We start from the raw sequence: 15,238 nt of genomic DNA, 5'->3' as shown, positions 1-15,238 counted from the left end.
CCTTCCTTAAGCACACAAAGAAACAGCATATCACTACATTACTTATCCAGAGAGGGATTTTAATTAGCCTAGTGCTATAATGGGAGACACCAGCAGCCACCAGTTCAGGCCTTTTCAGTCACTCTAGCATATTCCTACTGTCCACCACATACTGCTCAAGCCCACAAATAATGGTGCCACTCCTCCAACCCTTATGACATACTTTTCTTCAGCATTTGATTCTAAACAACAGAGTTCATTTTAAACTCTCACTGGCCAGGTTCCACATTAGGAAAGGAAATGAGATATTGCTCAAATATTAAAATACAAAATCCACTATCTCAGAGCTGTTGTGTGTGTTTGTCCTTCGTTGCTGAAGAAGACCATGCCATCAGAGAAAGGATGACATGACTTGCACTTGACTTTGTTTTGAGTGAGGGAGGGCTGTGCAGGTCACCAGCCTCACTTTCCTCTAGAGTCATCTGAATCCAGAGACCAGATATTCATCAGGATGACTGGAGATGACCCAGGATGAGGCAATTGGGGTTAAGTGACTAGTGAGTGTCAAGTGTCTGAGGTAACATTTGAACTCAGGTCCTCATGACTCCTGCACTGGTGCTCTATCCACTGCACCACCTAGCTGCCCCAACCCAGAGTTGCTATCCCCACCTCATAGGAATCTTCTAACCTCTCAGGTCACTTCCCATGATGTGCACAGATTCAAGCCCTTAGAATGTTGTGATCACATAGTGTACTATACATAAAGTGAAAAAGGAAGTAGTCCAAACACTGTCATGGAGAAAGAGTTGCTACCAAACACGTCCTTGTATTTCGGGTGGAACTGCTCAACATTTCTGTTCTGTTTCCTGTGAATCATTTCCTAGACACTCAGTCTCTATGCAAAGATAATAAAAAAGATCAGAAGCACTGGGCTACATTTGAGGCTAAAAGTAGATGTAATTTAGTCTTGGGACCATCCAGAAATTAATATGGCTAATAACTATTTCCTATAAAAGCTTAACCATTGTAATATAATCATCACCATAAGGTTGGCAAAAAAGCCCAGAAATCACATTAGTCAGCAAATACTTGATTACCTTTTCACATGGCCATTGAGGTTCATCAGTTTATAACATAAAGTAATTTGTAGGCCTTACAAAAGATGACAGTGAAAGATTATGAACAATAATATCTCATTATAGATCAAAGAGTTGTTTGGTGTAGGATGAATCCTGTGAGCATTTAGAAATGAAATCAGGAAAACAACAAATGGAAGAAAAATAGAATGGGCCTGCCAGCACTTCCATAATAATCTGTTTTCATAATTTAGGACAATGGAATCATCAGATCTGGACTCTTAACATCTAAGTCCCCGAAGTATTAGACACAGAAATCACATTTAAGAAAAAGAAGCCAGAATGGGCAGCAAGACCAGATCAACTGCTTACTCTAATATATTTGATATGGGTACTCCAGATCACAAATCTATCCACTCCTCATCTTGTAACTCTTATCCAGGTCTGTTTACAAATCTTCCAGAAAGGTCCATAAAAGTTTGGGGTTTTGGAAGTATCAGGGGATGTTTTGTGGGAGAGAACATGATGCACATATCTTGATATAGCACCAAGACTATTAATACAAGTTGTATCTTGCTGTCATCATATAACCAATCTATTTTTGCTAATCATACATTTTCATGATATCCTTTGTTTCTATATAATTCTTATTACTATATAGCAATCTGCTCCACCCACTATACACCTCTCCTTTGCCCTTGCTGTGACTCAAATGAATTATTTGACCTTTAACTTCATTTCTTCTGAGACTACTGTTATTTCATGAATCACCACCATATAACATTAAGGAGGGATCAACTCTCAAGCTATCTAAAAGATAATCTAAACAATTGGGGAAAATCACGAACAATAATAGTATCAAGAAAACGTGATCATACTTTAAAAATTTTATGAGAACAATTTGAGGGCATCTTTAACGAAACTATGAGAAGAAAGGTTTTTAAATTTTCTAAAACATACTACATCTCACCAGTAATTTGACTGACAGAAATGTACAGACAAAACAAGGTCCAATTGTTTATTGATTACCAAAAAAAACAAAACAAAACAAAAACTCAGGAAAGCAAAATGAGGCTTTAAAGGTGTTCTTCTGACAAGATATCTTATGTTTATAATAAGACCACAAAAGATTCCAGATAGATGCACCACACAGATAACTTTATTCAATTATCCTCCATTTATCAATGTTGAGTACAATATAAAATGGGAGGAGGGAAGGTGTATGCTTGCCAACAGTGTTCACCTCTGTCACAGAGAATGGGCAGCGAAGAAGCCAAATGGCTATGTTGAGACTGAGGTTCTCCAGACGCTCCTATTTAGAGATACTGTGCTGACTACATAAAGCCCAGGAAGACTACAGGGTCTCCACTCTTCCCCTAACTACTCCATGAAAGGTAGAATGGCACTGTGGAAAGAAAAATAGCTTTGGACTTAGAGGATCTGGGTTCAAATCCAGGCTTTGCCATTTAGTAATAATCTTAATAATTTACATGATACTTTTAAGATGTATAAAGTACATGTGTATATGCATGTTATATATACATATATACATATACACATATACACATACCCCAGGTACATTTGTGATCCTAGACAACTCACTTCATTTTTCTGGGTCTTAGTTTTCTCATCTGTAAAAGGAGTGATGTGGACCAGATGACCCCCGAAAGCCTTTTCTAGCTCTACACCTATGATCCTAAATTCATGACAATGACAATGAGATTAGTCTAACAGTTTATTAGTACATCTATCTTGGACAGAGAACTGAATAGAAGGACATAGAATGGAAAAGGAGGAAGAGCGCAGTCTGGAATGCATTTAGTGCTTTCAATTATCCCCAGCTGTTCTCTAACATACAGATCTATCTTTTCAGCACATATTCTTCTTGTGACAGTGTACAGCTAAGACAAAGAATCCAAAAATTGTTAAAATATCAAAACTTCAATTGACCCAAAGGTCGAAGGAGGGCATAATCAGTATACAGTATATCACCAAGAAATCTGCATGCACAAGAGATCCAGGAATTGTATGAGGATAAGCATGGCTTATATTGAGGGGAAGAGAGAAGAGATTGATGGCTTAAGTTCTCTTTGGTTCCCACAGAATGTAAAAATACTTAGAGAAAGGCTTCCAACATGGTGAATAGGCCTTTGCTTCTACCACAAGAGAAGAGGAACAAGAATCTCAAAGAATGACAAAGCATAGATAAGATACAGTTTGTACACCTAGGGACTGCATTCATAAGATCAGACTGAAGTACTGAAACATAGATCTAGCATAAATTAATTTAAGCCTTTTTTGAAGGCTTAAATTTTCATCTCCTACATAACAAATATTTTCATCTTCTGTGTCACAAATTTCATAATTTAAATGCCATTGGTCAGCAAGTATTTAATAAATGATACTTTTGTGCTAGGAACTATGTGAAACACTGAGTACAGAGTACTGTGCCAAGTGCAGGGTATGCAAGGATCTTATAATGTAGTTATGGAGACTAGTAGAGGGCCTGCTCTGAAAGTGACTCATAGCCATCACAGATCCCAAGCCTTTACCAGAGACTTAGAGGCTGAGAGCTAAGGTGTCAGATGGGGGCCTAACAACACGTTCTTAACTCAGGGTCTGGACTGGCATGAAATGAAGCACTCATAAGTCACTGTATATGGAGGTTTACTTTGCCCCGACACAGCAAGGATATCAACTCTTAACCCAAGCTACATAGGGTAGAAATGTAAGTCAGAAGCTCTGAATAGGCCCCTGTGGATATGGAAGTTTTCTTTACTGTTTATGAGCTCAAGCATGAAATCTTTCTAATTTTTAGTTCTATAAAGAAAACCTTTTACATGTTTTATATTTTGTTAGCATGAATGATTGTAGGAAATCTAAGAACCTTTTCTGGAAAGCAAAATGGGCCAGATACGGAAGGGAGATTTTCAAAATAAGTCAGATACTGAGATTTCTAGGGTTTCCCTGGCTGGGAGGTCCAAATACAATTTCGACGGAAAAGGGTATTTGGCAACTTACAGTCTTGGAGTGTTGCCCTGGGTACTGAGGTTAAATTACTTTCCCAGGGTCACACAGCCTGGACCAGATCAGTCAGTGGTAGAACTTGAATTCCAGTCTACTTGACTGATACTGTCTAGTTCTCTACTGTTATTCTGTCTCTACTTCTGGAATATTTAATATAAGAAAACTATCCAGAAATATTGGAAAGAGAGGGCAAAGTATAGAATGACAGATTCTATAGCATACAGCAGAGAACTCAATTCAAACTTACCTAAGAAGCACAGTGATAAAACTTCAGATTTTAAAGTCAAAGAACAAATATTTTAGGCAGGAGAAGGTCCTTTAGAAAATCATGCCAAATCACTCAAGATAACTTCTTGTTTATGAAAAATCAAATAAGTAATTGGAATATGATCTTCACAAGAATTAAGCAGATTAAATTTTCACACCAAAATAAGATATCCTACAAAGCTGAGTCTAACCAGTAATGAAAAAAAATGAACTTTTATCAAAAGGGAGAAATTTGAATTATTTCTGCAAAAGAAACTAGGGGTGAATGGGGTATCTGACATGCAAACATATCAAACAAAAGAAAGAGAGGAAAGGTAAATAAGAGCAGTTAACAAGAAAAAGCTCAGCAAAGCTGGGGGGGACGTGTGTGGGCGTGTGTGTGTGTGTGTGTGTGTGTGTGTGTGTTGGGGGCTTTGCATCTGGTTTCATTGGGAGAGAATGGGCACTTCAGGACACCTTCTCTGAGCAGAGGTCTTGGCTTTTCAGGGGAAGGAGTTTCCTATTCAGAGAGGTTCAGTGGACAGAAGGACACAGATTCAGAGATAGATAGATATATAGATCAGCTTGCGGTAGGTGGCTCATGAACAACAAGGAAGGGACCAGGAAAAGATGCTCAACTACACACGGGATACAGCACTTTCCTCCAGGCCACACTGCATCCTCCCACATTATGTCTGGGACTGAAGATCCTCAGAAGATGATCCTTAAAAAAAGAGAGAGAAGAGGAAAGGTGTGGGTGATATCCAAACCTGAATCAGAGGATGGAGAAGAGTGCAAGTCTTTCATCTTGGCAGAAGCTCTACCTGGAATAAAGACAAACAAAGAACCTGTAAGAACAAAGCACTTGAATGAGAAATTATATTCCTAGATAGCCTAGAAGGGAAAAGAAATAAAGGGGAAGAATGAACACTGGCGAGCAAAGGAAGCCATCACTGAAGATTACTAAAACTAAGAGAATGGGAATACCTGGAGAAGGAAGGACTGTTTTGTTTTGTTTTTTTCTCATCTGGACTGGGGAGGGGAGAGGTAAAAATGAAAGAGCCAAACTATGTAATTAAACTCAAGGACTTTGGGCCAGGGCAGGTTAATAAGGTCATAGAGAGGGGAGAGAGAAAGGACAGAAAAACTGTGGCAAATTAATTAAAGCAAAGTCCTCTAACTGATCACTTTACTGTGACTTAAAGAGGTTAGTGTTGGAGATTAATATAAAAGAATGAGGACAGAAAACACAAATTTAACAGCTTTTATCACCCTATATGTGAATGCATTAAATTCTCCACTAAGATGAAAGGGAATGGCAGGATGATTAAGAAAACAAAGTTTAACAATTTATTGTATCAAAAACACATTTAAAGCAAAAGATACAAAGAAATTAAAAATGAGAGGCCAGAATAAAAGTTAGTATGCCTCAGGCAATTCCCAAAAGGTATTAGTTACAATCAAGATTTTAGAGAAGGAAACAATAAAAATTCACAAAGTCAAGAGAGACAAACTAGGAAACTTCATTATGCTTACAAGCATTATAGTCAATGAAACAATATCATTCTTTTAAATACACATCAAATGATATAGATCTAAGTTAATAAAGAAAAAACTTATGAAACTGCAACATTGATAGTAACATGGTAATTTTAGGAAACTTTTAGTAGTCTTCTTACACAAACATAAACATTTAACTGAAAGATTAAAAAGATAAACAGCTAAACAGAATGTTGGGAAAACTGTATATCTGAAGTTAAATTTCTATGGCAACTTCTTAATGGGGGGCTTGGATCCCAATCCTATAACCACATTTCTCCCTAGCCTCAAAACTCTATTCCAGGCAGTTTCTCCCCAGCAACAACCGTTACCTCCCTTCCTGATGCAGCAGCCAGCTGCACCTATAAAATTTATTAGTCTGAACCAGCTGTATATTGAGTCATAATGACATTTACTACTCACTGACCAATCATATGTACCCTAGACTTAGACATACAGTACACTCCCTGACATTTGTCCAACAAGACACTGATGAGGGCAGCCTGGTATTTCTTAGTCAGACCTGACCATTAGTTGACTTAGTGATGTTTCAGGCCTAAAACCACACCTCCATGAAGGCCCCCCCTCCCCACTATTTCCCATGAACTCTGGGTAAAATACCTGTGTAGTAGATACTGAAAGTGTTCCTTTAATAACTAACCACTCCTTAACCATTCCCTCATCCCTCCTTGAATCACTTAGCATATTTGACACATATTTTACTATACAATATCCTATATAAACTTTACCTGTACCCCATTCAAATTTCAGGTTCTGTAAGAATTCTTGCCCACTGAAGAGTATAATATATCTTTACCTTGACCTCAAGAATGTTTGAGTCAGTGACTTCATTCCAGGCAACTTATCCCTGTACTGTCTTTTCAGGGGTCTCACCCCCCCCCCACTTCCAGCCCTCATCATTCTGATTAAGAATATTAGAGAATTCTGATTGTGAATATACTATAAGCATAGTATCCACATCATATACCTTTAAGAATTCATCATGTGTTAGGGCACAAAGAAATAAATTTGAAAAGGCAAATGCCCTTTACAAATCACAAAGCAATAAAAAAACCTGATAATTAAAATACAAACTTATAAAGAAACTAAGTAATGATATCCTGGATAATAAATGTCAAAGGACAAATCATAGAAACAATAGATAACTATATTAAAGAATATGAGTCAACACATCAAAACTAATAGGATGCAGCTAACACAGTACATGGAGGAAAAATTCTATCTTTGAAAACATATTTGAAAGCAAACTAAAAGAGTAGGTCATGAACTTAGCAGACAATTTTTAAAAATGTAAAATCCAGCAATCTCCAAACAAACACAAAAGGATAAATATTTAAATTATAGAATAAATCGATTAACTAATGGGCAGAACCAAGGTTTTTTTTTTTAAAGAATAATAAAATCAACAAGCCATTAGCTAATTTGATTTTTTTTAAAGGAGAAAGGAAAATCAGATTATGAAGATCAAAAAAAAAAGTCACAATGAATAGAGGAAATGAGAATTATCAACATTGCTCTACAAAATATTAGCAAAAATAAATAATTAAGGGAAATATACTTATAAATAATACAATTTGACAAACAAAAAATTAAACAATCTTAACCAACTTTATATTTCAAAAAACAAATCAAATAAGTTATAAATAAACTAAATCAAAGAAAAAAATCCTGGTCCATATGGATTTACAAGTGAATTCTATCAAACAGTTAAAGAGTAATTAACACCTATGCTATAAAAATTCTTCTCAATAATATAGGGAAGACACTTTAAAATCCCGATTTGTTGTTCAACTGTGTCTGACTCTTCCTATTTGGGGTTTTCTTGACAAAGACACTGGAGTGGTTTGCCATTTTCTTTTCCAGCTCATTTGACAGATGAGGAAACTGATGCAAACAGGGTTAAATAACCTTACCAGGGTCATACACCTAGTAAGCTGCTGAAGCTGCATTTGAATTCAAGTCTTCCTAATTTCAGATTCAACACAGTCTCCATTCCTATAGTATAGAGTCATTATCTGACAATATATGATCAGGCAGAGTTTGGAGGGAAGGGGTAAGGAAAGAAACAAAATAATGGGATATTTTGGACAGATAATGAGAAGTTGAGATCCATTCGAAAAGGCCCTGATGTTGGAAATGACTGAAGGCAAGAGGATGAGATGGATAGACAGTGTCATGAAAACAACAAATATGAACTTGGAAAGATTATAGTGGAGAATGAAAGGGCCTGGCAAGAGTGCTAGGCTCCATGGGGTCTCGAAGTATAGGACATAACCCAACAACAACACAACATCGTTTTTTTTTCATGTTGTCTCTTCCCACTGCACTGTAATCGTCTTTTGCCTTTCTTTGTATCCCCAGTGCCCTGCACACAGTAGGTCTTTAATAAGCCTTTATTGACTAATTTGCCCTTCTTCTTTAGAAAAGAATGAGGGTCTGTGGATATAGTGTCCTGTAGATAATTGTCTGATTTATGTTCATTAGTTTTGCCCAGCTTTTTTTCTCTTCTAACTTCTTAAAAATTATTTTTTTATAAAGGATACTTCATAGAGTGAAGAGAGGAGAGGAGGGAGGGGTACAAGGAAAAATGTGAGCAAGAAAAGATATCAATAAAATATTGTGTGTATTTGTCCTTCGTTGCCAAAGAAGACCATGCCATCAGAGAAATGATGACATAACTTGCACTTGACTTTGTTTTGGTTTTTTTTGAGTGAGGGAGGGCTGTGCAGGTTACCAGCCTCACTTCTCCTCCAGAGTCATCTGAATCCAGTGACCAGATATTCATCAGGATGAGGCAATTGGGGTTAAGTGACTTGCCCAAGGTCACACAGCTAGTGAGTGTCAAGTGTCTGAGGTAGGATTTGAACTCAGGTCCTCCTGATTCCTGCACTGGTGACCAATCCACTGCACCACCTAGCTGTCCCATCAGTATTGAGGAAGATCAATAAAATATATTTTAAAAAGAAAACAGAGAATCAGCAAAGAAACAAATCAAGATGATTAATAATTGCAACAAAACAGCAAAAGACAAAATAAATCCTTAAAATTATCAGCTTTTTAATATATTGACCAAAGAACAGACAAAGAAATTCCATTTAAAATAACTACAAAATGCATAAAATATCTGAGAATTAACCTACCAACTTTAACACCCTCATGGCTTCTATAAACACAACTACAAAATAGTGACCATAAAAATAAAGAATTTAAGTGGAAAGATTCAACTTTAACGGTAGTCCACACCAATATAATAAAAACGATAATGCCTAAATTAATTTACAGATTTGCTATTATACCAATCAAACTACTCGGAAGTTGCTTTAAAGAATGAGCCCGAATAATAATGAAATTCACTTCAGAAAAACGAAAGGTCAATAATTTTAAATGAAATACTGGGGGAAAATACGCATGAAGGGGGGTGGGGGAGCTAGCTAGCATTACCAGATCTCAAATCATATTATAGAGCAGTAAGCTACTAAAATAATTTCATATTTTTTATCATACACTATCTTTTTTAATTGATCATAGGATCATAGAACTAGAAGGAACGTTAGAAGCCAACTCGTCCAACTGCCTAAGTTTTGGGTAAAAACTGAAGTTAAATGACTCGCTCAAGGTCACCGAGGAGGTAAGCATAAGAGGCAGCATTTGAACTTGGATCCCCGGGCTCATGGAATAGATTAGAGGTCTATTAAACTATCGGAGTCTTGCTCTGATGTTTGATCGCTGCGTGGAGGTAAGCCTGGCCACCAGGGATTCATTTCTGGCTAGTGAGGCACTCTTCCCGGGGGGGGCGAGGCTGGCCTGAGGCTTTATAGCTCGGTCAGGGGTCCCGCGAGTCCTTCAGGTCTCCAGCCTCGGAATCCCAACCCCCTGCCAGGACTAATCCAGATCCCAGCCTTCAAAGCGGCCCTGGATGGGAAAGCAGAGGCCCGTCCCGGGAAAGGGCAGGATCACGAGGCGGGTGGGCTCGAGACAGCCGGGGGTGGCGGTAGCCTGGGGACCTGTTTGACGTCAGAAATATCCCATAAAGTGAGCCCGAAAACAAAAGAAAACTCGGAATTTCTGGGGTAACCCATTACATAACCCGGCCCGACGTCTGGACAGCCAGAATCGAGACGCAGTTCTTCCTCTCTCCCCCCGCCCCCGCCCCGAAGATGAGGCGGGACTCGGAAGCCAGAGACCAATCTCTGCCGCGGCCCAGGGAGCCCGGAGCCGCCTCTGACGTGCTCTGCGTGTCTGGGAACGAGACCGCCGGAACTCCGCCCCGTCGCGGCCACCGCCCCCCCCTTCCCTTCCGTTTCCTCCCGCCACTCGCTGACGCGCTGGTGACGCCTGATATAACTGTGATCTGCAGACGCCGCTCCCATTACTCACTTCCGCTTCCTTGGAACGCGGACCTCTGTGCTTCCCGGACTTTCCGACCGCGGCTCCAGCTGGTGAGATGTTAGGCCCTTTTAAGAAGAACGCCGTCATCGGCCTCAACCTCTACTGCGGAGGGGCTGGCACCACCCCGTCCAGCGGGCGCCTGCTGCCCCCTGGCAAAGGAACGGCTGTGGAGAATTCGCCGCCGCGACGCGACGGCGGGGAAGTGGAAGCTGGGACAACGACGTCGGCGGCGGCAGCTGGGGGGTTAATTGGCGGAAGCGGCGGCGCGAGCCTCCCGAGCCTCCCGGACCTGGTGCCGGACGTTCAGGGGGTCGAGCGGACTGCGCTCATTGGCACCGGGGTTCCCGACGTCACCGCCGCCACGCCGAGACCGGTCTTCTTCGCGCCGGACCGCCGCCTCCCCTCGGCCACCAGCGGGGCGGCAGATCCCGTCATGTCCCCCGAGGACGAGCTGGACGGCTACGAGCCCGAGCCCCCCGGGAAGCGGCCCGCCCGGCTGACGGTGCTGTCCCTGGCCCTGCCCCGAGAGGGAGGGGGCCCCTCGAGCGGCGCGCCCGGCTCGCTGCCCTCGACGCCGCCCTCGGGCGAGGAGGAAGACGAGCTGTACGAGCAGTCGTTGGAGCTGATCACCTGCTACCTGCGCGAGCAGGCGGCCGGCACCAAGGACGCCAAACCCTTGCGCAGCGGCAAGGCCCTGGAGACCCTGCGGCGCGTGGGAGACGGCGTCCAGCGCAACCACGAGACGGCGTTCCAAGGTGGGGGCCCCTTTGTGCATGCGCGGCCGCTTTGTGCTTCCAGACATGGCGTCGTGCTCCTTGGTGCCCCGCACGGGGGGGAGTCGGGGGCCTGGGGGGGAGATGGAGGGAGCCCCGCACGGCCACGGTAACGGACCTAGGTGCATGCTGGCCGGAGAAGGTGCCCGAGAGGGGGAGGGGGCTTCCAGTCAATCGTAAGCATTTAAGAAGCGCCTACTAGGTGCCAGGCCCCGTGCCAAGCGCCGAGGAGACAAAAAGAGGCCAAAGGCAGCCCCAGAGAAAGAACCATCATCAGTTAGTAACATTTAGGGAGCACCTACTCTGTGTCGGGTGCAGGGCATACAAAGGCCAGAGGCAGGGATGATGGAAGTCGGTGACCCTCCCTTTTTCTTTTAGGCATGCTTCGGAAACTGGACATCAAGAACGAAGAGGATATTAAAGCTGTGTCTCGAGTGGTCACTCGTGTGTTCAGCGATGGAATAACAAACTGGGGCAGGATTGTGACTCTTATTTCTTTCGGTGCCTTTGTGGCAAAGCACTTGAAGAGCATAAACCAGGAAAATTGCATAGATCCACTAGCAGAAAACCTAACAGATGTCCTGGTCAAGACCAAAAGGGACTGGCTGATTAAGCAAAAGGGCTGGGTAAGTCTGAAGCAAAGGGGTAACTGGAGAATTGGAGGAAAGGGGAGGGAAGGGCGGGGAAGTAACTGCCCCCCTTGCAGTCTTCGGCACTCCCTAGATGTAGAATGTTGGTTTCTTAGATAGGAGCCTAATGATGAGGCTTTTTCACTTGTCACATTCATCCTCTTGGCCAATCGTGTTCTGAGCCAGTGGGAGGCCACTTCAAAATTTGTTTTTTGTTTTCCCTTTTTCTTTTCTAGGAGGGGTTTGTGGAATTCTTTCATGTAGAGGACCTAGAAGGTGGCATCAGAAATGTGCTGCTCGCCTTTGCCGGTGTTGCTGGAGTAGGAGCTGGTTTGGCATATCTAATAAGATAGCCTTGAAAGTGCAATAAATGACTCTTAACCAACTCCAGGCACCAAAACTGCACACTTCTGCTGTGAAATTAAAAGTATTTATGAAGCTGGACATCATGCTACCCAGGCTAGACCATCCAAGAATCCTTCTAGAGCACTGAGTACTAGCAGGAAAAGGAAGTGGTGTGGTATTCTGCTCTTGGTAGAGGCAGAAGGGGACTTGGATAAGAATAAATACTAGTGGAAAATGTGCCCTGCTCCCGAGAAGAACAGCCGTCTGAAAGAAGCTAAATTAACTGTGTCAGCAACAGGCAGATCTTGGGGGAAGACCAGGAAGAGATTTAGTGATAGGATTGAGAGAACTTTCTTCCTTCACAAATAACTGTGGTCAGTAGACTTCCTAGTCATAGAAATCTCCCTTGAATTCAGTAGTTTTACAGGATTAAAAAAGCACTAATAATGCCATTGGTTCACAAGTTCTATCTTCCATAACTATGACCTGAATCTTCTTTAAAGTATCACAGCGAAAGTGGTGTGACTCCAGGTGGGAGGCAAATTCCAAGTCTGCCCAGGTATACCTGCGCTCTCTCTCTCTTTTTTTTTTTTTTTTTGGCATGGTTTGTGTGAGTTTATTACCCTGGTGATATTCATGGATGTTTGAGTTACAGTATAATAATTAGCTGTTGTACAGACAAAAACTTTAGAACCTTCCCCCAAGAGAAGAACCACAACAAAAACTTGTAAATGTGTTTATATCTGTAAAAATTTGTATATATTTTTACAGAAATTTATTTCTTTGAAATGTTATAAGGAGAGATTTTGTTTTTTCCATACTTTCTGAAATTTGTAATGTTTGGCCACGTGATTTAGAACCCTTGTCTTCTATGTAACATTTCTGATCTTAACTACTTAAATATTTTTGGTATTCAAAACCAACTTGTGATGTATTCAAAGGCCCCACAGTGATGAATCAATTTTCTAAACTACCTTTGTGTTATTTTCCTTATGAAAAGGACTTATTCTTTGAAGGGACCTGGGATGGGGGTGGGGATGGGGGAATGTAGTACATGAAAAGACTGACTCGGGCAGCTTCTTAATAATTGAGCCAAAGTCATTTTTAGAACTTTTTCATTGGTTTTTGTCATCATGCACATACATTCAGTTTGAGTTCTCCATTTTTGAGTCTCTCCATTTGACTCTTCCTGCAACTAACAGTTTAGTTTATGGGCTTAGTTTTTATTTTCCAGAACTTTCACACTTGTCACCACCTAAATTTCTGTAGCAGAAATTGTATAGGAAGTCATTCACCTGAGGCAAACTTGACCTTGTTTGCTTGAATAAACTGCAAGTCAATGTAAAGAAAAATGAAACTAACCCTGGTGCTCTTGTTAGGCTTGCTTGTCAAACACAGGCTAAGGCCTAATCTTTCAATAAAAGAAGTGTTTATATATTGTTCAAAATTTACTATTTTAATGATTCCTGAACTGTGCCAAAGACACCCTGCTTTGGCCACTGTCTGAATAGCAGACTTGCTTTCCATTTTTCTACCAGATTACTCTTTTCAGACATTTGCTTCCTCTTGCCCCAGCCCTTCTATAAATAACTATAGGACCAATCCCTCTTACTCTTCCTGCTCCTTTCAGGATGTGGCCCTGTGGACTCACGTGACCTCAGGTTGTCTCTGCAGCCCCTTCTTGAGTTGTGAGCCTTTCTTGTCTCCCTATAGCCTTGGTGGGCTCGGTGCCTATATCTGTAGGAGTGGGAAAGTCTTGGGCTGGCGCCCTTTTGGTTAGCTTGGCTAAACCTGTGTTTTGATTGAAAATTTTTTTCTCAAAGTCCCCCTGCTGTGAGGGCTTTTCCGGGGAGGGGAAAGGTCTTGTGGTTTCTTCTAGTGACCTTTTGGGTGGGGGAGGGTGTGTCGCCAAAGTCCTTTAGAAGGATTCTGGCTGAATTACTGTGTCACCTTTCTGGATTGTTTTCCACTGGGGGCCTTAAACCTTTTAAAGTGGTCTGTAGAGTAGAAGTTAAACCTCAAAGAGGTACCTAACAGTTATTGGCCCATCTGAAAATAACTGTGGTGGAGCTGGCTTAATCTGGAAAAACTGCATTGTAGCAAATTAACTCGACCTTTAGTCTTTGGACTTTGTTGTAGATAAAATAGGTGTAAATCAAGTTTGACTGAGAATGTAATGGGGAAGAAGGGCCTTGCCTGCTCATCTCTAAGCTATGAGGCCTAATGCTGGAATTTTTTCACCCAGTTACAGTTCTCATTCTTAATCATAATCTCACTTATTTATATCATGCATATCAGAGGAACTGAAAGCACTTTATATATAGTTTTTATAGCTTCAAAACACATAAAAGGGTCAGGGAAAATTCTACTTACCCATTTTACAGCTGGGGAAATTACGGCAGGAGAAGGGTGACTCCTAATAAACTAGTGGTGGAGCTCATTGTAAAGATCTTGACTCCCATATCATTTCAAAGGGGTTCTGTTTGTTGGTAGAGTAAGACCTCAGATTAGAGAATTGTCTGGTGTGTGGGATAGGAAGAGTTAGGGTTTGGTGAGGCAAAGGGGGATGTGCTCCTAAGTGTAGGGAGAAGAAAAGAACCTCAATGCATTAAAGGACTGGCTCCTGGTACATAGTTGAGGCCAGTCCTGGAACGAAAAGGCAAGGTAGTGTAAAGGATGCTCAGAGGAACCCTATGTATCGTTTTCTTCTGCTTCACTCAGGGAAAACTTGAAATCCCTGGTCTAGGATTCCCTGTAAATCCTGTATGTGGGGAGTGTACACCCTGCTGTTGGTTAGGCATAATGTTCCTCTTGAAGAGGTGAGCCAGGGAAGCTTAGGACCAACTACAAAATACATCAGCTTGTGAAATCTAGTTTGTTTTCTTAACTTCCTGTTTTTCCTGAGAAGAGAATAATAAATCTTTTATTTAAATTCAAGGTGTGTGGGTCATCTCTAAGGTTCAACTTTGTACCCTGCCCCCTTTGCCTCCCATCCCCTTCTACTTCTAGAGATCAGACAGCTGAACAGATGAAAAGATCATCATAAATCTCATCCTATTCCCTCACACACACCTGCTCATAATTTTTATTCTTAGTTAATTACATTGTTAACCCAAGCCCTTACCCCATTGGAGTCTCTCAGGATCCTTTTACATATAGAAATACCATTTGTTTTCGAGTGCTGAATTTGGAGTCAAGCCCTGATTTAAAAGCT

General features: G+C 41.4%; 1 protein-coding gene and 1 long non-coding RNA gene across 3 annotated transcripts; one reads left to right on the top strand and one right to left on the bottom strand.

Moving 5' to 3' along the window:
* Window positions 1–2,061: 2,061 nt before the first annotated feature.
* Window positions 2,062–10,353, bottom strand: LOC140527648 (uncharacterized). Its single transcript, XR_011974885.1, has 2 exons — window positions 10,266–10,353; window positions 2,062–5,052 (listed from the first exon to the last, which is right to left on the bottom strand). It is a non-coding gene; the product is annotated as an uncharacterized lncRNA (long non-coding RNA).
* MCL1 (MCL1 apoptosis regulator, BCL2 family member) lies at window positions 10,251–14,961 on the top strand. Of its 2 annotated transcripts, XM_072644717.1 has the most exons (3): window positions 10,252–11,032; window positions 11,429–11,676; window positions 11,916–14,961. In XM_072644717.1, exons 1-3 carry the CDS (start codon window positions 10,333–10,335, stop codon window positions 12,030–12,032), a joined length of 1,065 nt encoding a protein of 354 aa, XP_072500818.1. In that variant the 5' UTR covers window positions 10,252–10,332; the 3' UTR covers window positions 12,033–14,961. The 2 variants fall into 2 exon arrangements, with proteins under 2 accessions (XP_072500819.1, XP_072500818.1); XM_072644718.1 differs by lacking the exon at window positions 11,429–11,676 and having other exon boundaries at window positions 10,251–11,032.
* Window positions 14,962–15,238: the final 277 nt, after the last annotated feature.

This window comes from Notamacropus eugenii, chromosome 2, assembly GCF_028372415.1.
Source record: "Notamacropus eugenii isolate mMacEug1 chromosome 2, mMacEug1.pri_v2, whole genome shotgun sequence".
NCBI lineage: Eukaryota > Metazoa > Chordata > Mammalia > Diprotodontia > Macropodidae > Notamacropus > Notamacropus eugenii.
Note: the sequence above shows the minus strand (reverse complement) of the source record. Positions and strands in the feature narration are given on the sequence as shown.